At 33.2% G+C, this 20,496-nt stretch overlaps 5 protein-coding genes across 7 annotated transcripts; 2 read left to right on the top strand and 3 right to left on the bottom strand.

The window, feature by feature from the left end:
- The first annotated feature begins 205 nt into the window (after nt 1-205).
- On the top strand, nt 206-3,651 carry LOC110371812 (transmembrane protein 184C). The gene is made up of 6 exons (XM_021328212.3): nt 206-711; nt 926-1,165; nt 1,681-1,962; nt 2,052-2,154; nt 2,348-2,522; nt 2,804-3,651. The coding sequence occupies exons 1-6, from the start codon at nt 449-451 to the stop codon at nt 3,067-3,069; spliced, it is 1,329 nt and encodes a 442-aa protein (XP_021183887.3). The 5' UTR covers nt 206-448; the 3' UTR covers nt 3,070-3,651.
- Nucleotides 3,652-4,376: 725 nt separating this feature from the next.
- Nucleotides 4,377-8,514, bottom strand: LOC110371806 (putative neutral sphingomyelinase). Its single transcript, XM_021328199.3, has 6 exons — nt 8,288-8,514; nt 7,799-7,972; nt 7,428-7,611; nt 6,525-6,679; nt 6,185-6,377; nt 4,377-6,022 (listed from the first exon to the last, which is right to left on the bottom strand). The coding sequence occupies exons 1-6, from the start codon at nt 8,323-8,325 to the stop codon at nt 5,567-5,569; spliced, it is 1,200 nt and encodes a 399-aa protein (XP_021183874.3). The 5' UTR covers nt 8,326-8,514; the 3' UTR covers nt 4,377-5,566.
- A 2,533-nt stretch (nt 8,515-11,047) lies between these two features.
- Nucleotides 11,048-14,762, bottom strand: LOC110371769 (oocyte zinc finger protein XlCOF26). Of its 3 annotated transcripts, XM_021328147.3 has the most exons (9): nt 14,331-14,762; nt 14,139-14,251; nt 13,895-14,059; nt 13,459-13,610; nt 13,129-13,275; nt 12,518-12,641; nt 12,245-12,344; nt 11,937-12,142; nt 11,048-11,217 (listed from the first exon to the last, which is right to left on the bottom strand). In XM_021328147.3, the coding sequence occupies exons 1-9, from the start codon at nt 14,439-14,441 to the stop codon at nt 11,202-11,204; spliced, it is 1,134 nt and encodes a 377-aa protein (XP_021183822.1). In that variant the 5' UTR covers nt 14,442-14,762; the 3' UTR covers nt 11,048-11,201. The 3 variants fall into 3 exon arrangements, with proteins under 3 accessions (XP_021183822.1, XP_021183821.1, XP_021183823.1); XM_021328146.3 differs by having other exon boundaries at nt 11,048-12,142; XM_021328148.3 differs by lacking the exon at nt 13,129-13,275 and having other exon boundaries at nt 11,048-12,142; nt 14,331-14,761.
- A 275-nt stretch (nt 14,763-15,037) lies between these two features.
- On the top strand, nt 15,038-17,417 carry LOC110371771 (protein ILRUN). Its single transcript, XM_021328151.3, has 5 exons — nt 15,038-15,515; nt 15,596-15,709; nt 15,960-16,186; nt 16,369-16,463; nt 16,545-17,417. The coding sequence occupies exons 1-5, from the start codon at nt 15,346-15,348 to the stop codon at nt 16,575-16,577; spliced, it is 639 nt and encodes a 212-aa protein (XP_021183826.1). The 5' UTR covers nt 15,038-15,345; the 3' UTR covers nt 16,578-17,417.
- A 69-nt stretch (nt 17,418-17,486) lies between these two features.
- Nucleotides 17,487-20,327, bottom strand: LOC110371770 (thymidylate synthase). Its single transcript, XM_021328149.3, has 5 exons — nt 20,123-20,327; nt 19,781-20,038; nt 19,580-19,700; nt 19,264-19,489; nt 17,487-19,142 (listed from the first exon to the last, which is right to left on the bottom strand). The coding sequence occupies exons 1-5, from the start codon at nt 20,199-20,201 to the stop codon at nt 18,933-18,935; spliced, it is 894 nt and encodes a 297-aa protein (XP_021183824.1). The 5' UTR covers nt 20,202-20,327; the 3' UTR covers nt 17,487-18,932.
- Nucleotides 20,328-20,496: the final 169 nt, after the last annotated feature.

Raw genomic sequence — 20,496 nt, 5'->3', positions numbered from 1 at the left:
ATATTTAAATATTATTGGTGCAAAATGATTTATGTTCCGTAGATCTTAATAAGCGTTTGAGTATGTGGACCTCGTCAATCGCTTACTTTGATTTTGTCACAAACAATGGACTCACAAAACGTGAGTGCCAGTGCCAAAAAAAAATTGTGACATCTGAAATGTCAATGTCATTAATCATTGTCACCGTTGTCACCTGCGTCAACTGTCAGTTTGACTGACCTGACGAAACAGAAACAGACAGATCTCCAAACGAAACCCTTCTCCAATCCAATATTTTTTATCATTGTGAAATAGGTAGTGAAGTTATATTCTTCTTCTGCAATAAACAATTCCCTGTTAGAACAGTTTGGTGCCATTTGTAGGGTGATTATTTGGTATATCATAAACTAAGCAGTGAAGAAAGTATTATGTGTGGCACATAAGGGTAAACAATAATTACGTTTTTATAATGTGTTCTTCCACAATTTTATCATTTTTAAAACAATGGAGGCTTTGGATCAGGCCTTTCTTGATCGCACTTTATGTTGTATTAATTATTGTATTAGTACCAATACTCATAGCCCATTCAATAAACAATGGCTTTAAAAAGTCCGATCAAGGGGCTTTGGTAGGTGGAGGATTCGTTCTCCTCGCCGTGCCTATCTCCATATGGCAAATAACACAACATGTTGTTCATTATACAAAGCCAATACTACAAAAACATATTATAAGGTAAGTTATTTGATCTCCTTATCTCATGTATTTCAGAGACTGCTCATACAGCAAATTATCGAAATTATGCTAATGAACTTTACAATAACAATAATCTTGACAAAATAATTACATTACTAGAAATTTGCTTAATGATGATAGTGCATAAGCTGATAATTTAATTACTTGCAGCTTTGTTTGTCTTAATTTTCCTGTTGCCTAATAATTATTTCAGAATTTTGTGGATGGTACCAATATATGCTTTAAATGCCTGGATAGGCTTGGAGTTTCCAGAACAATCAATTTACGTTGATTCTCTAAGAGAATGCTATGAAGCTTATGTAATTTACAACTTTATGAAGTATTTGTTGAACTATCTTAATGAAGATCATGATTTGGAGGCACTACTGGAAACAAAGCCACAGGTTTATCACATATTCCCATTATGTTGCCTCACTCCTTGGGAAATGGGAAGGTAAGACAACTATTATTAGTCCACATTATCGATTAATGTTCATTGATAATTTGTTTATTCAAGTGCTTGTCTGCAACTGCAACTTAACAGTCTTAAAAACAGATTGTATAGGTATGTGTGCTGGTGGAATTACTTTCTATAGTAAACAGTTATGTACATTTAGTTATCCTAAGTCCTAGCATAAAAATGAGGCATAGTACTGCAGGTTTGATGCAATTTGATATAATCATATACTATTCTCAATAAAAATAATGGTATTTGATGCAATACAGTTTAAACATCACAAGTACTGTTCATTAAAGTCACCAACTTAAAAATGTGTAATTAATCACCATATAAGTTGTTGTTAGGTATTTTAGGCATTTAATGATATGACATCACATTGTCAAAGCGTTGCACAAATGATAAAAATAGTTGTTATGGATTAACAACAAAAGTGATAAAAATAATTCAGTGCATAAATACTTGATATTTAATGATGTAATCACAAAATTAATACATAATTTTTGTTTCAGTGAATTTGTTCATAACTGCAAACATGGAATTCTACAATATACAGTAGTGAGGCCCATCACAACAGTTATATCAATGATTTGTGAACTCTGTGGTGTTTATGGCGAGAGTGACTTTAGCCCAAAAGTTGCCTTCCCATACATGATCGCCATCAATAACTTGTCACAATTTGTTGCAATGTACTGCCTTGTCTTGTTCTATAGAGCAAACAAAACTGAATTGAAACCTATGAAACCTATAGGCAAATTTTTGTGCATAAAAGCTGTGGTCTTCTTTTCATTTTTGTAAGTTTTGTATTAAATTTTCTTTAATTTATTCTCATTCTATGAAAAAAGTTCTTAAATAATTAAAAAAAAAAACTTTATATTTTCAGCCAAGGAGTAATAATTAACATACTTGTCTACTGTGGCGTGATATCAACTATATTTGATATATCAGATTCTGATAAAATAAAGATTATGTCTTCAAAGTTGCAGGTAAGTTCCCACAACAATTTAAATATATTCAACATTTCACAGAAATTTTATGACCAGTTGTCCTTGAATTCTTTCTTGTACAGATATACATATTCATAATGTTCCTTCAACATATATAGTTATCAAGTTCCTTTTACTAGTCATAATTTATTTTTACCCAACTGCTTTAGAAAAAATTTTCATTTTTTTACAGGACTTTTTGATATGCATAGAAATGTTCTTAGCAGCCATAGCCCACCACTACAGCTTCTCCTATAAGCCTTATGTGTCTCCACAAAACCCCTCACCGTCGTGCCTCGGATCTTTCCTCGCAATGTGGGATGTGTCTGATGTCAAGAGAGATATATCGGAGCACCTTGGAGTTGTTGGTATGTTGCTACTAGATTCGTTAGTTAAAACCTCTTAAACGTAATATTGTTTCATCATCACACACGTTCCTATACTAATGAGATACAGTGTAGACACGCCGCCGCCGTATCTTTAAAAATATAGAACCTTGAACTTCTCTAATAGCAGGTTTCTGAGCACTGTTATCAGTGGTTTATCTATTAATTTCCCCTAAAAAATGAATAGCCCGATTAAGCTGCTCAGAAACCGGCCTTAAGTGTATTAGTTTAGTTATTTATCGTAATATTATATTTTCCTACAGGGAGCTCATTTAGTCGAAGACTTAGAGGTAAATCGATGTACCACATGGCGCGTGGATATGACGAAAGTACAAGATTGATGAGCGAGCAACCGATCCCGTCTAGTTCAGCGCCGAATCTTTCTGTAGACATGGAACCTCCATCTGTGGAAGTTCGGCCGTCTGCGTACGGGTCTATAGATAACACGGTCACGGCTGTGTCAATGAACTCTGAAACCGAACCTTTACTCGACCTCGATAATAAAACTAAAGACGACCCTAAAGTATAAAAATGTGATACAAATAACATGCATAATATCTCAGTAACAATGTTGACTTAACAATTAGCTTGCTTGCTGAAGACAGTAAGATTGTTGTTTGAATGATAAAGGCGTAATACATTCCCAATAAAAAAGTAATAGCTTTAATTTTGCAAAACAACAAAATGCATTGCTTTAAAATATGATTGACAATTATAGAATAAGGAACATTGAAAGCGATTCTCATTGTGAGTGTATTACGCAACTAAGATGTTGGTGTTAATGAGAAATTGAAGGTAGTAGCTTGGTGCTACTGGAATATTACTTTGTAATATGTAATTTGTTCGAATTCATCACAAATATATTCTTTGAAAAAATATAGGATGATATGACAATAGAGTAATAGGTTGTACATTCCTTGTTTTACAACCAAGTGTTTGTAAGAGCATCCTGAAACTGTTTTTTTTTTGTTGTTTATTTTATGATCTGCGAATATATCTTATAATAGAATTAACTACGAATAATAATATTAGTATAAATTGTGATATTTACGTTAATCTGTAATTGTAACTATACGTTAAGTTTTAGAAATAAAACCTTTGTTTAGTATAACGTGTTGTTCTTACTTTCATACAACAGTCTAATATGTACAGTGCATCAAGGTACTACAAACTGACAAAATTAATAGATGTTCAACTTTATGTCTTAAGTGTAGAGTTCAATGTTGATTGGGAAAATATTACAGACAGGAGTAGCTAGATGTGCTGGCGCCTTTTCTATGTTTTGAACTCTGTGCGACACTAAGCTATCTTCGGAGCACTTTTAATAAAATTGATGGATATTATTATTAGAAAAAAAATTGGGAGAAAGAAAAGGGACATTTTGAAATGATTAAAATATATTATTTTACTATTTTTATTGTATTTTAAAAACACAATAATAACAAATAGTCTTTATTATTATGAATAAATCAATGCATATTTGATATTGAATTTATGTGGACATGGAATGTAAGAATAAGTTAAATATTAATACAATCAGATACTATTCTGAGCAATAAGTGAAAATTTCAGAGATTATGTGAAATATACAGATAACGCTTAAAAGTATAAATTCATAAAGATAGCCTACTTTTAAAAGTAGACATACATTATACATTTAAAAGTAGAGATATTTAAAAATGTGGATATCTAGCTTTGCTATAAATGAAGCTATGAAAGTTAATACTTATTTAATCGTAACGTTCTAGTCTGCATATCTGAAATTTGCCATTTGCGAAGTCCGCGTAAATGCAGAATCACGTTCCAAAGTGTCATATAAAATAAGAAACTTTTTACTAAAACTCTGAGTTTTAAAAACAGAAAAGAAAAAAAGTGCGACGCTCTAGATGTAGCAGCTATGTTTATTTTGCCGGTGATTTCATTAAGTTACGGGCCAGCGAAAAATTTCCTGTCGCGATGGATAATTTTACTACCAAGATTCAGAGCGTCAGCTCAAGGTTGAGAGTAGCGTTCTAGATCTCTGTAAAGTTTCAAATGAAGTTAGATGCTACTAAACAAGCAAGAGCACTATCTGGTCATTCTGAGTGTTCCCTCACCTCTAAACTGAAACCAAGAGACGTGAACCTGAGGTGAAAACTGCAAGCAGTGGAATAAGGGCAGGAGGATGATGAGATTGGTAGAACGAACAAGTACAAAACAAAACGTCGATATACACTTGCTCTGAAGATGTGCAGAAAATTTGTACGTAGATAATGGTACCACGACTCATGTCTATAAAAGGAAAGGTCTTTGGACCGAACCATGCTGTTACTGTGTTTTGTTTATGAGACTGCAATTCCTGCAAAAGGGAAACGGTCTGTGATATTTCAAACCAATGTTTATGAAAAAAAATCTAAAATTAAGAGATTAACACTGAGTGAAGTCGAGATCTCGTCTTGTGGATTTACTCCTAAAGACTGGAATCCTTTTTCTAATCAATTAAGGAAAAGCACATAGCAATTAATTGATAGAAGAACAGAAAGTGTGAAGAAAAACTTGAATGAAATTATATTGAACTCTCTTGCAACCACTTCTGACTGCTGAAGAAGTTAATTCCACGATTAAATCATCTGCATCATGTCATACAATGAAATCTTCAATGCAGCCCTTGTCAAAATCATCGATTCCGTAATCGGTTTTTAACTAATCATTTAAACTTGAGCATACATCCATCCAACGTAAATGAGCGAGAGAGACAAAGAATCGCAACGCCGTACCACGCCTCAGTGCATGCGCTGTAGTTATTTTGTTTGAAATTTGAATGTTGCGCAGTTGTTGCTTTTGTGTTGCCTACCGAACTTCAGATTTGCAGACTAAATTAGTCAAAAATGTACTTCTTATAATTATTCAAATAAGCTAATATTCAAAAAGCCTCATAAAATTCTTAAAAATAATAATAATAGGTAGTGCCATTAATTTAAAATTCATTCCTTATATTGTTATATATCACACTTCGTTGATATGCAATCCGATTCCAGTAAGTACACTTATTTTTCAGTCTGTGCTTTTGATTCAATCCTTGTCCTGCAGAAATTTTCTAAAGCGCTCAGTCCAGCCTTGAGGCTGTTCATTTCCATTTTATTCCATAGAGATCCCATGATGAGGTAGTAGAAGCCAATGCCAGTGATAAATAATTTTAGAATGTCGTAAATAATATTGTTTGGCCAATAACCAACAGTACCAATTAGGAACATCAGTATTAGTCCACCACAAGTTAAGTACAGAGTTGTAGTTTTCGATATGTTGGCCATTGCCTCTTCACAAACTTTAATGGCTTGTGTTGCAGTCTCATCGAAACAGTCGTCAGTAGAGTTTTCTTTCTGCAATGATTTGTCGGCCGGTTTTACATGCAACTGTACAGAAACTGCATTGTGATCCGAATATGAAAAATCTTTGCCAGGCACTTTGTCTGGTAATGGATTGCCGTAATGGATTACTTCAGCCTGTAAATAAAAGTAAACATTAAAATAGCCCAATGTATGCTAGAGCACAGATATACGCGAGACACAAGTGATTTTCTATTGTTTATAATTAGTGGCGTATAAGCAGTTAAATAAGCTTTTGTTGTCAAGAAAAGTATACCATCTGAATAAAGAAGAACATACCTCCCAAGCAGGATTTAGTTTGTACAAAATATGATCAATCCGTTTTCCTTCAGGAGCAATCTTGGCTGTCTTAGGATCTGTGTAGCTGTTATTTGCAGTTTCACTGGTTCCCATAGTATTCGGGTTTGCCGGGTCCTTCAATAATGGATACTTGTCGTAAGGATCCACAAGTGGTGGAAGCTGGGTAATAATCCTGAAAAATCACAAATTATTAAATCTACAGACTGTAGTTCACTGCAGTTCAACGCATGTTTAATCAATTACTTAGTCATTTTTAAATTTTCGTTGATAAAAAAATTATTTATGTCTGTAGAAATATAACAGCCAAAAAAATTTTTACTTGAAGGATAAGTCTCCAGGTGCTGCATTTAGGTCTCCCGCAAGTATAGATATGTCCGCAGGTGCAGTTGTCAAGTTAACAAATCCAGCTGTTGTGTAGGATTGTAACACTCTGTGTGCCAAATATATATCATCCACATGATATTCTGCATGGAGCTGCAAAATTAAAATTACATAATATTTATTACAATTTTTCAATTGGTGTTTTTATTAGATGAGAAATATGGAGAAAGAAAAGAAAGTGAAGATGCCATAAGAAAGGTTGGTCAAGTAACATAATATGGTAGACATGATTGTATTAGCAAAGTGTTTGGGGTTCCTTGTCAAATCAAAACCAATCTGTCAAAGATTGATGATTTATTTTGAAAATAATATGCAAGTTCCATAGAAGGTGAGTAAGGAAGGAACTAGTAACATTCTTAGTCCCCTAACACGCTAACTATAACTTTCTTTGAAGATATTGGAATTTTGTTCTTCATGATTAATACTTTGGTAGACACACATTTCCCTCCCAGAAAGTCATTCACAATACAATATCTTATTTATGCTATATTTTATTACTTTTTACTCATGGCATACGACTATGTTGTTTACAGAAATAGTACATTAGTTACAGCAGCTAAGTGCAATAAAACCAAGTTATATGTAGTGAATCTAACCAGAAACATATTACAATGGAAAACTATGACTCTATCAGTGAAACCAATGATACAATACCCAGTTGAAACACAATTATTGATTTTGAGATAAGTATGTCAGATAACTTGCTCAACTCATCAATTTTATCTTACTCATCTATTTGTTTTTGTTGATAAGGTACTACAATATAAAAAAGTAAGCTGAATGTGATGTATGATACAGAAAAACACTAAATTGCTTTCAAGGAAACTAGAGAACTACTCACATGTGTGCAGTACACATTAATTAGTCTGTTACCATACTTTATACGGCAAAGACCAATGCCTTTACCTCCAAACCAGTCTCCATGGTGTATCTTATGAATGTAGCCGTTTAAGGGCCACTGGTGAAAGAAGACATCTTGGATCAACCATTTCGAGAATACACACAAACCTGACCCAAGTACACCACTGAAACAGAAACATCTAATTTAAACATTCAACTGCATTAAAAGAATTAGTTACCGTCATCAAATAACTAAAATACTCCATTCAAAGAAAATACACATTGTACCTATCAACAGAGAATATGTAATGCAAACTGTTTATTGAATTTAGCTCATAAAAATCGCAAGTGTGACTTGCTATCCATTGTTACCTGTAAAAGTAGTGTGAATATGGAAAATTGATTTTTAAGCTATCTTTCAAATACAAATAATCTTTTTCACTCCAAACTTCTTGCAAACACACTATATTGTGAGAGCTCTCCTGTAAATATTTAGCTATAGCTTCAAAACGTTCATGTCGATTTTTTGACACCACTGGTATTCCCCTGTAACAATATAAACAGAAATGATTAGGAAAGAAAAATATTAATTAACGTGTCTACATACGATAATAATTATTGAACAAATTTGCCCGCGACTACTGGGCACGGCTCAGATTCGATTCCCGGCTTAAGCTGAAATTGCATAGTGTTTCATTCAAGAAACTTTTACAAAGCAGCCCAGAGTCTGCCAGTTGGAGAGCACCTTAGAGGAAAGTAATATATCGGAGAGCACATAAATGCCGACATTAAAGTGCTGCGCCTGATCTCTCTCAGAATTATTCCAAAAAGTTAGTCTAAATAATATCAGCAAGTACTTACCAACAATTAAGAGTAAAAACGTTCAAAGTAAATTCCATATTAAGTATTTTATATTGTTACTTTCAAAAACACATTTATTACTTACTACTTAGATTATAACTTGATTTAATTTCAGTAGCACAATACAATAGTGTGTACTGTGTATCAAACTTATTATCAAATGATTTAGAAAACCGACTGGTCTTTTTGAGCAGCTGTCTGACGTTTTGTTTTGAACTTTTGACACATTGATGACAACAATGACGTCTTTTGACAGTGACACTTTATAAAAAGTTGCCTGAATCTGCTGCGGCCATAGATATAAAATACTAAACAAGATTGCGCACGCTCAAAATATATATTTACGAAAATGAACCAACGCAATAAGGTACTAAATTGGCTGCATAATACACAGAGGCAAATCCGAGCCGAGAGGGATAGTTAGAACGGAGGCCGTTTGTCTCTTTCTAACACCTTGCCAGCATAAAAAAATGTTGTGATCAAAAGTTTTGTCTTCCCAAAAAACAATTGAATCACTTATATTTTTATCTTATTTTAACAATTGTAAGTCAACAAATTAATAACAATCGCATTAATTTATTCGTATTTATTCTTAAAACATAAACAACATAAATTTTATTTTGCTTTTTTTATTTTCTAACGGTAACCCTGAACATTCTTGGCGCGTAATCGCATTTAACAATAACAATATAAACAGAAATGATTAGGAAAGAAAAATATTAATTAACGTGTCTACATACGATAATAATTATTGAACAAATTTGCCCGCGACTACTGGGCACGGCTCAGATTCGATTCCCGGCTTAAGCTGAAATTGCATAGTGTTTCATTCAAGAAACTTTTACAAAGCAGCCCAGAGTCTGCCAGTTGGAGAGCACCTTAGAGGAAAGTAATATATCGGAGAGCACATAAATGCCGACATTAAAGTGCTGCGCCTGATCTCTCTCAGAATTATTCCAAAAAGTTAGTCTAAATAATATCAGCAAGTACTTACCAACAATTAAGAGTAAAAACGTTCAAAGTAAATTCCATATTAAGTATTTTATATTGTTACTTTCAAAAACACATTTATTACTTACTACTTAGATTATAACTTGATTTAATTTCAGTAGCACAATACAATAGTGTGTACTGTGTATCAAACTTATTATCAAATGATTTAGAAAACCGACTGGTCTTTTTGAGCAGCTGTCTGACGTTTTGTTTTGAACTTTGACACATTGATGACAACAATGACGTCTTTTGACAGTGACACTTTATAAAAAGTTGCCTGAATCTGCTGCGGCCATAGATATAAAATACTAAACAAGATTGCGCACGCTCAAAATATATATTTACGAAAATGAACCAACGCAATAAGGTACTAAATTGGCTGCATAATACACAGAGGCAAATCCGAGCCGAGAGGGATAGTTAGAACGGAGGCCGTTTGTCTCTTTCTAACACCTTGCCAGCATAAAAAAATGTTGTGATCAAAAGTTTTGTCTTCCCAAAAAACAATTGAATCACTTATATTTTTATCTTATTTTAACAATTGTAAGTCAACAAATTAATAACAATCGCATTAATTTATTCGTATTTATTCTTAAAACATAAACAACATAAATTTTATTTTGCTTTTTTTATTTTCTAACGGTAACCCTGAACATTCTTGGCGCGTAATCGCATTTAAAATTTTGTTTATATTTTTTTGTATTAAATCAATTTAAACTATTAAAATAGTGAAAAAGTGTTGCGTTTATACTTGTAAAAGTGAATCCTATGGGGATTGCAGTATATCGTTCCACAGGTTAGCTAATATTAACATTTTCGTAAATCAAACAACTAGGGTGCCCATGAATTCTTGTAATGAGTCAAAATATGGGTGATGGATTTTAAAACTGTTGTACTATTGTTATAGTTTCCCAAAAAATGAAGGAAGGCGACATAAATGGCTGTGCAGTCTATATGTGAAGCAAAAATACAAACAAATCAGTCTTCACTTCGAATCTTCCTGCTTTTATACGGCTAATTCCCGCTAATTTTTAAAAGCCTATATAAGTATTTTAAGGTCACAAACTGCGTAAGTTAAAGCTTCAATACCAATCTGTGTTTAATAATCTTAGCAAATTCGGATTTGTCTCACATAGCTTAATCTCATAGTCACCCTATTAGAAAGGGACAAACAGCCTCGGTACTAACTGTTTCACTCGGCTTGTTTTTTGGGTATAGGTGCGCAGTCCTGTTTACTAGTATTATGTCTATGGCTGCGGCAGAAAAAGGGGATCAAAATGGAACTTAATAAGTTTCCCCGAGTATTTATTTAGCTCTCTAGAATCAGATTTGTGGAGGCGTGAGAGGACGTAAATATTGCTTTATCTCTAAGATGATTAACCTCCACATGACTCATATCTGGGTATTGATCAATCTAAAGGTACACCGATTTAAAAAAATGTGTTCCTACGATATGCGGCTGAAATCGATGACAGAAATAAAACTATTACTAACAGAAATATAACTATACGATAGCCGAATTGAGAACCTCCTCCTTTTTGGGAAGTCGGTTAAATAGAATATATGGAAATTCTAGTTCCTCAGTACCTTTAGATTGACTAATACCCACATAGAACAGTCACCGCCATTCCCACAGAGGCTGTGAAAGAGGCAGCCTATGCCCAGCAGTGGGACGAATGAAGACTGTATAACTAACTTTGATTGATTTGTCTTTTTTTTTGGGTGTTTATAAGCATGTGTGACAGAGTAATAAAATGAAAAGCGACGTTAATTGGACTGTACTTTTTATTTTCTAATATCTCACTGATAATATAAAATTGTTTCACACTATTTTTCAGCCCAAAATCACCATGCCAGCATGAATGATATAATATGATTTCTAAAATGTATTTGAAGTCAATTATGAGTTTGGAGATTCTGTCTAAGCCTCTGAATACCTGGTGAAAAAGTTAAAATCAATAATTAAAAATAGGCTTAACAAGGATTTTAACTGCTTACCTAACATAATTTTTGATTAGGTATTTGCTACTACAATGTTTTACAAAGTAAATAAATGTAATATGTTGTATACCTATAATACATGGTATTTTTAAAATATCTGAAGATCTAATATTGTACTTATAATAATAGGAAATGTTGAGTAACATTAAATCTACTTAAAAATAATATATATATGTCTAGTAGGTATATGCTAGTAAAATTGTCATTGTATACATATACATATTTAAATAAATGTTGTTCTATTTAGTTATGTGATCTCTCACTAAAATCATATTTACATGTAACAGGAAACCAGTTTGTATATCTCTGTTTTGTTTTTAACAAAAACAAAGTGATGTATGCCCCATTCAGTAACAAACTAGTTAAGCTTTGATACAAGTGCATATAAAAGTATAGTATAGTAGTAAACTGTATATTTTGTTCAATCTGCACTCATGAACATACTAATGTTGTTGCAATCATCATCAGCGACTTCGATTCTCCTACATTTTTCAATCAGTTTGTTCTTATATGCACACTAGTATCAATGTTAAACTAATCTTTTTATAAAGCACACTATTGGATGCACGTTTACTAGGACTTGTCATTTCAGCTAACTTAAAAAGTTCAAATAAGGACATCAACTTCTACTTCAATGTGTTCAGATTTTACTGACAAATTGATGGGTGATTCCGTAGACTCTGCGGCCGAGTCTGATTCCTCAGGAACATCGTTTAAGCCAGATAGTTTCAGAGCTGTTGAAAATTTGAAACTTCCTTCATCTTTTCTTGGTTTCCTCTCTTTGTTTTTCTCAGTTTTAGGTTTTGCTATTGGTGTTCCGCCTTCTCTGTAGTGTAATTGGACGTGATAATTCAATTTTGCCTGAAACAAACAAGCCATTAAGTTAGTTTGTGAAAAGTGGAAAAACTTCTAAAAATAAATTAATATATTGACTGTATAATACATAAATAAAGAAATATTTACCTTTGTTGACAGCTGTGCATGGCATATCATGCATTCATGAAGGATCTTCATGTGTTTTACTAAAATGTGTTGTTTTAAATTGCTTTTTCTTGAATAAAACCTGCAAAAGACACAAGTAAATTATTTTTTTTAAACAGTAATAATGGATACACAAAGGCTTTTTCATTTTGGTGACTGAATTTCAACAGAATATGGCATGCAATTATCCATATTTTTGATTTCAGAAAGATTTTTCAGCAAATTTTTATCGTGCTGTGTATAATTAGATCTTACCTTGAACAATCATCATAAGGGCATGGGAATGTTTTAGTAATTCTCTTTTGTCCATGTGTTTTGAGGTGCTTCACCATATGACCTTTTTCCTTAAAGGTCTTTTTGCATACATTACAGATAAACACTGAAAAAGAGAGGAAATAAATAAAATATATTAGATCACAACAATATTGTTTGACTACAGAATACAGATGCCAAAAAAATCCCAGTTTTCTTCCTAAAAGTAACATACCTACACTTACTTCTTCAATTTATATGAATTTATTTCATAGAAATCTATATTCAAGTTCATGACACAAAACTACCAAAAGCTCGGTGAATCAATCTTTACCTATACTCCAATTGTTTGTCTTTAGTTACCTACTCAAGTGGAGTATAAGTAACCTATTGTGATAACCAATTATTAATCCCTACTGTTGGTTTTATTACTATCTAAACATACTCTTACCTCCCCACTCAGAGACATTTAATAATTACTTAAGTCACTTGTTAGTGACGGAATGTCATACAAATCCTTCACTAAGGAATGGCTTAAGTAACCATTAAATGATTTTGAGTGGGGAGGTTAGTAAATAAATTAAAGTAAATAAATAATTAAATGATATTTTCACCTTCGGCGTCGTCTTCGGCCGAAGGTGACTGCATTAACCGCAATTCGGCTCCACCTGGGGCCCATAAACTAAATCTTGGTTGGATAACAGTGACATTGCTCTCAATTAACGATTTAAATGACTTTAGATGTCGAGGTGTTGAAGAGTCTAAAACAAAGGAATTAGGATGATTTTATAGTTCTATCAGTAATATTACAAATAGTATTACAAACTAAACTACCCTAGGAAACATATTTTTGTGTTATTTATTTGCTCACTTATTTCTCGACAGTTGATGTCATGTCCTCTTTTTACAAGTAATAACTCGGTCACATTTGTATGTATACTTACAACTTGAAACATGTTCAGTTTTCTTATGTTTCTGGTACTTTGACCAATGATTAAAAACTACATTGCATTCTTCACAAGTGTATGTTTTATGATATCTCATGTGTCTCTTCTTCAAGTATAGACTTATAAATGTATCTGAGCATAGATCACACCTGAAATTTAAATTATTATAAGAATTTTTTTCTTAACTTTGATACTTATTTACCTATTACACAATTAATTCTTCACTATGATATTTATACAAATTCTTACAGTAATGCTTAAATCTAGAAACAATTTATTTTTGGTGTTGTATGGCAGAGCACTGATAAATGCGAAAAATTATTGATTTTTTGTTTGCTTTATAATTATGCCAACATGCAAGCAGTTAATGGTAATAATAACAAATTACTAACTATAATGTTCTAGTGATAATGTTTGTATTTCTAATACATACTTGAAAGCTTTCAGGCCTGTGTGTTCATACATGTGAGCACTCAATTGATTTTTCTTCTTGAAGGCCAATTTGCAAATATCGCAAATAAACTCCACCAAGTGTACTGTGTTCATATGCCTTTTGAGATTCTGACGATTTGCAAATGATTTCAAACATTGTGGACAGCTAAAACATAAACAAAGTAGGTAAATTTTATTAATTTTTAATGTACATTATTTAAAAAATATATTGATTCTGTCAGTACCTGTAAACAACATCATTTTCATGGGGCAAATGTACTGAAGATATGTGTCGATCCAAATGACTTTTACTTGTGTATGCTTTGTTGCAATTAGGTGCCTTACACGGGAATGGTCTCTGCAAGTAATTTCAGACTTTTGTGTAGAGTTACTACCAATTATGAAGTTAACTTAAAAATTAAGACTACAATACTTACAATGTTATTGTGAGCTAGAAAATGTTGTGCCAGTCTATAAGGCCTATCGAAATAAGACGCGCAGCCTTCGTATGAACAATAATACAGTTTCTTTTGTTGTGGTTCTTCCATAGTGCTTAACTCACTTTCAAACTTAGTATCAACTTAAATAATACTTAATTGTAATATTGTCATATCCTGTCGCTTAAAATCTCTATAAAAGCCTTTGTAACTATACGCACAGTAGCCAAGAAGAAATAACTTCTCGAACAGTTTCTTCACTAGTCAACGAAGGTGGAATGGCAAACTCATTATATGAAATACATTAAACCTATTTAAACTACCCTTGCTAGGAACATTCTGCTTTGAAACAATCATTAATTTGAACAGCAGAAAAAAGCAGTGAGTGAAGCAAAGCCAAAGCAAAACATCAAATTCACAACTGTACTGTCATGTCAAAAAGCATAAATGTCACTGTCAAATCACTAATCTTTCAAAATTCGTGTTTAAGGCCAAAAGAAGTTTTTCAGCTATACCACCTAGTCTATCGGATAAAAACCGTAAACCTCAGAAAACCAATTTTTTTGCTGAGCTGAGTGAATATTGCATAAGTTTCAAGATTATAAAAATTGAGTGTAACAAAAATATTCGTTAAAAAAAAAGTGTAAATTCAATAAATAGTTATAGATTTCTTAAATTGACAGCCTCTCTCGTCCCTCTCTACGAGAATTTCGGTTATTCGATCGTTGCACTTGGTGCAACTCTAAATCATTCTATTTTGTCCCGTATTCAACAAATAATGCGACGTAATCCTCGTTTTATTAAAACAATAACTATGATTATCTCGTGAATTGTTCAGATTTCATGTGGCCGTAGTGTATCTTACTGTTGGTTAATATAAATTCAATCGTTTTACAGTGCATCAGTCAAGTCAGCTGACGTACGTAAACAAAGGGCATGTCAATATTTTGTGAAGTGGTGAAACACCTTCAAAGTGATTTGTGATAGAAAACCTGATTAAATTAATTCTAATAAAATGGATATTGACGGTTCTTCGGTAACTGGGGAGATTGACCAAAATTTATTATTACAATTCAGTTGTATGAACACAACAGACAGAGATGAACTTGTTAATCAAATGCAGAGACTCTTGGGTCCTAGTATGAACTATAATACTGCAAGCTTTTTCTTGGATATGAGCAATTGGTAAAATTTTGTACAAATTTATAAGTATTATATCAATCCCTATGTCAATGAGTATTCTAATCAACTATTGTTCATTACAGGAATTTACAAACAGCAATATGTTGTTACCTAGATTATACTTTACCACCAAAGCTACCTTCTATGTCTCTGAAAGCTGCTCAAAACCAGGAGGCTGCAGTGGGGCCAGGTGCTTGGTAAGTATTCATTAATAAACAACTTTGAAAACTGAAAAAACCATAACCAACAAAGAATGGGTCCAATACAAGTAATTATATTTAGATAATAATAAGAGTTTCCAATAATTGAGAATGAGTCATTCTAGAGTGGCACTGAAACTTATTGTGAAACTATATATGTATTATGTTTTCTAACATCTAATATGAACGATAATAAATTGCCATATAAAAAATATGTTACAAAATAAATAATAATGTAACTTTACAGCTTTGAACAAAGTTGGAGTATCGCCAACACAGGGGCTGAAGGTTGGCCGGGCTGCTGTAGATTGATACAAGCAGGTGGTGAGCCTCTCGGCGCCACTCCTGTCTATGTTCCACCATTACCTGCAGGACATTCCACTACAGTTACATTAAAGTTGGTAGCTCCCACTACACCAGGCACGCACAGAGGGTACTTTCATTTGGTGACTGAGAAGGGTGACCAAATAGGGGGTAAGAACTTTAGTTTATTATGTTATCAAAAACAACATATCAATACTTTTATCTATTATTTTTGCCCCTATGAGTCATAATCTCACATTCATTAAAATTCTGTAATAGATCAAAAAAGTATACTACAATATTGCTGCAGTAGTCATGCATTCAACCATTGATTAATGTCAATGTATTTGTAGATACATTATGGGTCGAAGTCACTGTTGAGTCAGAGATGACAATGGCTCTTGTTGAACAACTTGCCGCCTTACCCGTCCCAAGTAGTAATGGCCAGGTATGTTTAATTTTATTTCCTATTTCATAAAGGTAGTACTATTGTTTAAAAAGTTTAATAACTAATACCACTTTATTTTAGTTTCAGCCACCACAAGATGACCAGATGTGTTGATGAACAGCAGTCACAAAATATTTTGTAAAATTTTCATTAATCTAACACTGATTATGTTATTTCTTACTATACTTATGTAGGCAGATAGCTAAAGGACATTACATTGTCCATCTTGTTAAATATGAAATAGCCAAAGAATCACAACATCATTCAGTTCATTTACTATAGAATATCCTACTTATACTATAAATGCGCAAGTTTATGTTTGTTAGTTTTCACGCTAAAACTACTGTATGAATTTTGATGGAACTTGGTAGTAGTGTAGCTTAATATCAGGATAATGAATAGGCTATTTATTCTCACATGAGTGGTTTCTCTCTGGAAGCGGATGGATCCACAGGCGGAAGCTAGATTACCATGAAATAACATGTTTACTCTGCTTACCTATTTGTCATGCAACTTCACCAAACAACATTATTGCTCCAAGAAACTTATGCAAGGCTTTATTCAGAAAATTACTATTGCAAGTTCATCCTATTGATTTATTTTTTAATGTTGGGCATTTTATTACAATCTCTTTTTATCTGAAACATCTTATTTTTCTGACTACACCCTTGGCTAAGATTTCAATGCATGTTTACTCATCACAATACTATGCTATTCAAATCAAAGACTCATATTTGAAGGAAAATAATGTACAAACAAAATACATTATACACTTAAAATGTTGATTAGCTGTAAGACAACAAATTAAGAATTTGTTAGATATTGTTGAATTTTACAAAATGTAATAATGATTTTATTAGGATTAATTATTTTTAGATTGCATTGCCATGAATGTAATAATTATGGGGGATTAATTTTATAGTATAAATAAGCAAGTATAACTATGAAATAATATTGCAGTTTTTATTTTATTGGAATCATACCGATCCTTCACACAATAGGGGTTATAAATAAATACACATATTTTATATCAATACTGTATTTATTTTGAAATATACAATAAATTCTTATCATAAAAGGCACATTTAGTTATTCTATCCTATCAACATTTACTAACTAGCGAATACATAATTAAAAGTTGACATAAACTTTTAGTCTAGAAAACTAACTATTACCTAAATGGATTAATCCTAGTTACGGCTAAATTAAAAACCGGCCAAGTGCGAGTCGGTAGTGCACGAAGGGTTCCGTAAATTACAGTTAAATCAACCTATCTCAAAAACTATAAGAGATACTTTGATCAAACCAAAAATCGTTGAAAGAGTTAATTAGCATGCATCACCTCTATTTTTTTTAGAATTTTATACCCCGTAGTTATAAAAATAGAGGGGGGGGGACATACTTTTTACGACTTTGAGAGCTGATATCTCAAAAACCGTTCACTTTAAGAAAAATGTTTTTTAGAAAACTTTATATCATTTTAAAAGACCTTTCTATTGATACCCCACACGGGTATGTACATCGAAAAAAAAAATTTCATCCCTCAGTTACATGTATGGGGGGCCCCACCCCCAATTCTTTTTTTTACTATTTAGTGTCATATTTTTGTAGCGGTTCATACAACACATATTCCCATCAAATTTCATCACTGTAGTACTTATAGTTTCCGAGTAAATCGGCTGTGACAGACGGACAGACGGACATGACGAAACTATAAGGGTTCCGTTTTTGCCATTTTGGCTACGGAACCCTAAAAACACCCGCCGCCTAGCAAGCCATGTGCGCATTGTCAATGTCGGTGCTTCGGTCTCTGTTCGATTCTCATGGTGAGTTAAATGCCACAGCTCATTGAAGTGGCGGTACATTATTTGATGCACTTCTATTGCTGTAATTATAGGGCACTCATTCTCAGTGCTTCTCAATGATTCAGTAGGTGTGAAAACTAGTCAAGTGGACACTAGCGTGACTGCAGTGCCATAATTACTTTGAAAGTTTAAGAAACACTCAAAGCAGTCCAGAGCCTGGAAGTTGGTTGTGTTATACTCCCGTGCTTAGGAGGATTGTAAAGTGATTAAACGTGCGGCTTAACCTTTTGAACGCCAATGTCGGCTATAGCCGACATGAGCAAGCGTGCCCTGTGCGCCAACGACGGCTATACTCGACAAAAAACAGGTCGCAGAAAAATACAAAATAAACCTATTAAATCATTACTTTTATGTATTTTTTAGTAGATATTTAATTAAGATTTTCGGGCTTGGCGTACAGGGCATAGGAATACCGATATGGCGTGGCGGTGAAAAGGTTAATAAGAAGCAAAAAACGAAATGCAATAATAACACAAAATTAACATCACTGACCAGCCACCATTAAGTGTAACAATATGGTATCTATTTTAAATCAAATATATACAACATATTGTAAAGCATGATAATACTCTTTCAATCTTATAATAGTTTTATCACCTAAGTTCTAAACAGCCATTTCCATATCAATTTTGGGTTGAGGTTTATATCCCTTGATAATGAAGTCTTCATACTTGAAATCATCAATGGAAGTAATCTTTCGAGCAAATTCCAATGTGGGGAATGGAGTAGGTACTCTTTGCAGTTGTACCTTTAAGGGTTCTACATGGTTTAAATACACATGAGTGTCGCCTGTCGTGTGGATGAATTCCCCAGGCTGCAAGAAAGTAAAATTGGATTACAAAATTGCAAAAAATCATCCTTATTTACAGCACAAAGCTGATCAATAATTAATTATAACTGTTGATGATGATATTAAGAACCATTGTAATAGTTACCTCTAATCCTGTGATGTGGGCAATCATGTGAGTGAGGAATGAGTAGCTGGCAATGTTGAAAGGAACACCCAGCCCCATATCCGCACTCCTTTGGTAAAGCAGACAAGACAGCTTGCCACTTGATACATGGAACTGAGCTAAGCAATGACATGGCGGTAGAGCCATCTTGCTTAGATCTGATGGATTCCATGCACATATTAACATTCTTCTGTCAGCTGGCCGGTTCCTAGAAAGATGAAACATGAAATAATGCCCAAATATTTAGCATAAAATGCTGTCAATAAAAAAAAAAGCTAATTCTATTTTTAAAACTTACTTTATAGTTTCAATAACATTTTTTAGCTGATCTATTCCTTTTCCAGTGTAGTCAGTTTTTGCATCTACATACTCAGCTCCACTATGTCTCCACTGAAAGCCATAAACTGGTCCGAGATCTCCTGTTAAAGATAAATGATAATAAGAAGCAATTACATATGAAGAAATAAAATGTTATGATATAATAGATTATATTAATTACCTTCTTCCCTGTCAGTGAATCCTAAGTTGTCTAAAAAGCTTCGAGATCCATTGGCATCCCAAATGTGTACTCCTTTAGCATTAAGAGCCTTCGAATCAGTTGAGCCGGATATCATCCAGAGTAACTCTTCTATGACGCCTCTGGTAAATACGCGCTTAGTAGTAAGTAATGGAAGCGTGTTATTCTTGAGAGAATATCGTTGCATAGCACCAAATATGGATAAAGTGCCGACTCCAGTTCTGTCCACTCTTTTATCACCTGCATGGTAAATAAATTACGTTGTATTTAGTTGAATTCTTCGAGTCAAAAGTAGGTCACGTTATTGTTCATCATATAGCTTACCTGTTTCAATAATTTGTTGCACTAGTCTCAAATATTGGTACTCATCATGATAACCAATTACACCATTTCCATAACCCATCTTTAGGATGTTTTTCTGGAGTGGAGGACACACCAGGGGAAGAAACTTTGCTGCTAAAGTAATCTTAATTGTCACTGATATACACCGATAATGATAAAAAGGCGGGAAAATCTGGCGCGACAGTTGATTCTATTTATTTGACAGTTGACACCTGGTATGCCATGACAGCAACCCTTTTTTTGTTACGGCAACTAATGTTTAGGAATTCGATCTCTCCTCTATACATATAGATACAGCTTTAGCTTCTCTCTATCTATGATATCCGGCCTAACTAAGCTTCCAGTAAGCGGATTCA

Source organism: Helicoverpa armigera, chromosome 10 (assembly GCF_030705265.1).
Source record: "Helicoverpa armigera isolate CAAS_96S chromosome 10, ASM3070526v1, whole genome shotgun sequence".
Taxonomy (NCBI): domain Eukaryota; kingdom Metazoa; phylum Arthropoda; class Insecta; order Lepidoptera; family Noctuidae; genus Helicoverpa; species Helicoverpa armigera.
This window is presented reverse-complemented; position numbering and strand designations above follow the sequence as displayed.

Coding starts and splice junctions, on each gene's coding strand:
- LOC110371771 (XM_021328151.3), top strand. CDS start 15,346: ATGGATATTGACGGTTCTTCGGTAACTGGGGAGATTGACCAAAATTTA. Junction 15,516..15,595: donor TTCTTGGATATGAGCAATTG/GTAAAATTTTGT, acceptor TGTTCATTACAG/GAATTTACAAACAGCAATAT. Junction 16,464..16,544: donor TCCCAAGTAGTAATGGCCAG/GTATGTTTAATT, acceptor ACTTTATTTTAG/TTTCAGCCACCACAAGATGA.
- LOC110371769 (XM_021328146.3), bottom strand. CDS start 14,441: ATGGAAGAACCACAACAAAAGAAACTGTATTATTGTTCATACGAAGGC. Junction 14,252..14,330: donor TTCTAGCTCACAATAACATT/GTAAGTATTGTA, acceptor AATTACTTGCAG/AGACCATTCCCGTGTAAGGC. Junction 12,642..13,128: donor GGCCGAAGACGACGCCGAAG/GTGAAAATATCA, acceptor TCTCTTTTTCAG/TGTTTATCTGTAATGTATGC.
- LOC110371812 (XM_021328212.3), top strand. CDS start 449: ATGTGTTCTTCCACAATTTTATCATTTTTAAAACAATGGAGGCTTTGG. Junction 712..925: donor CTACAAAAACATATTATAAG/GTAAGTTATTTG, acceptor TAATTATTTCAG/AATTTTGTGGATGGTACCAA. Junction 1,166..1,680: donor ACTCCTTGGGAAATGGGAAG/GTAAGACAACTA, acceptor TTTTTGTTTCAG/TGAATTTGTTCATAACTGCA.
- LOC110371806 (XM_021328199.3), bottom strand. CDS start 8,325: ATGGAATTTACTTTGAACGTTTTTACTCTTAATTGTTG. Junction 6,680..7,427: donor TTAATGTGTACTGCACACAT/GTGAGTAGTTCT, acceptor TTAATTTTGCAG/CTCCATGCAGAATATCATGT. Junction 6,378..6,524: donor CCTGGAGACTTATCCTTCAA/GTAAAAATTTTT, acceptor GTGATTTTTCAG/GATTATTACCCAGCTTCCAC.
- LOC110371770 (XM_021328149.3), bottom strand. CDS start 20,201: ATGGGTTATGGAAATGGTGTAATTGGTTATCATGATGAGTACCAATAT. Junction 19,701..19,780: donor ATTCACTGACAGGGAAGAAG/GTAATTAATATA, acceptor TATCTTTAACAG/GAGATCTCGGACCAGTTTAT. Junction 19,143..19,263: donor CCCACATCACAGGATTAGAG/GTAACTATTACA, acceptor ACTTTCTTGCAG/CCTGGGGAATTCATCCACAC.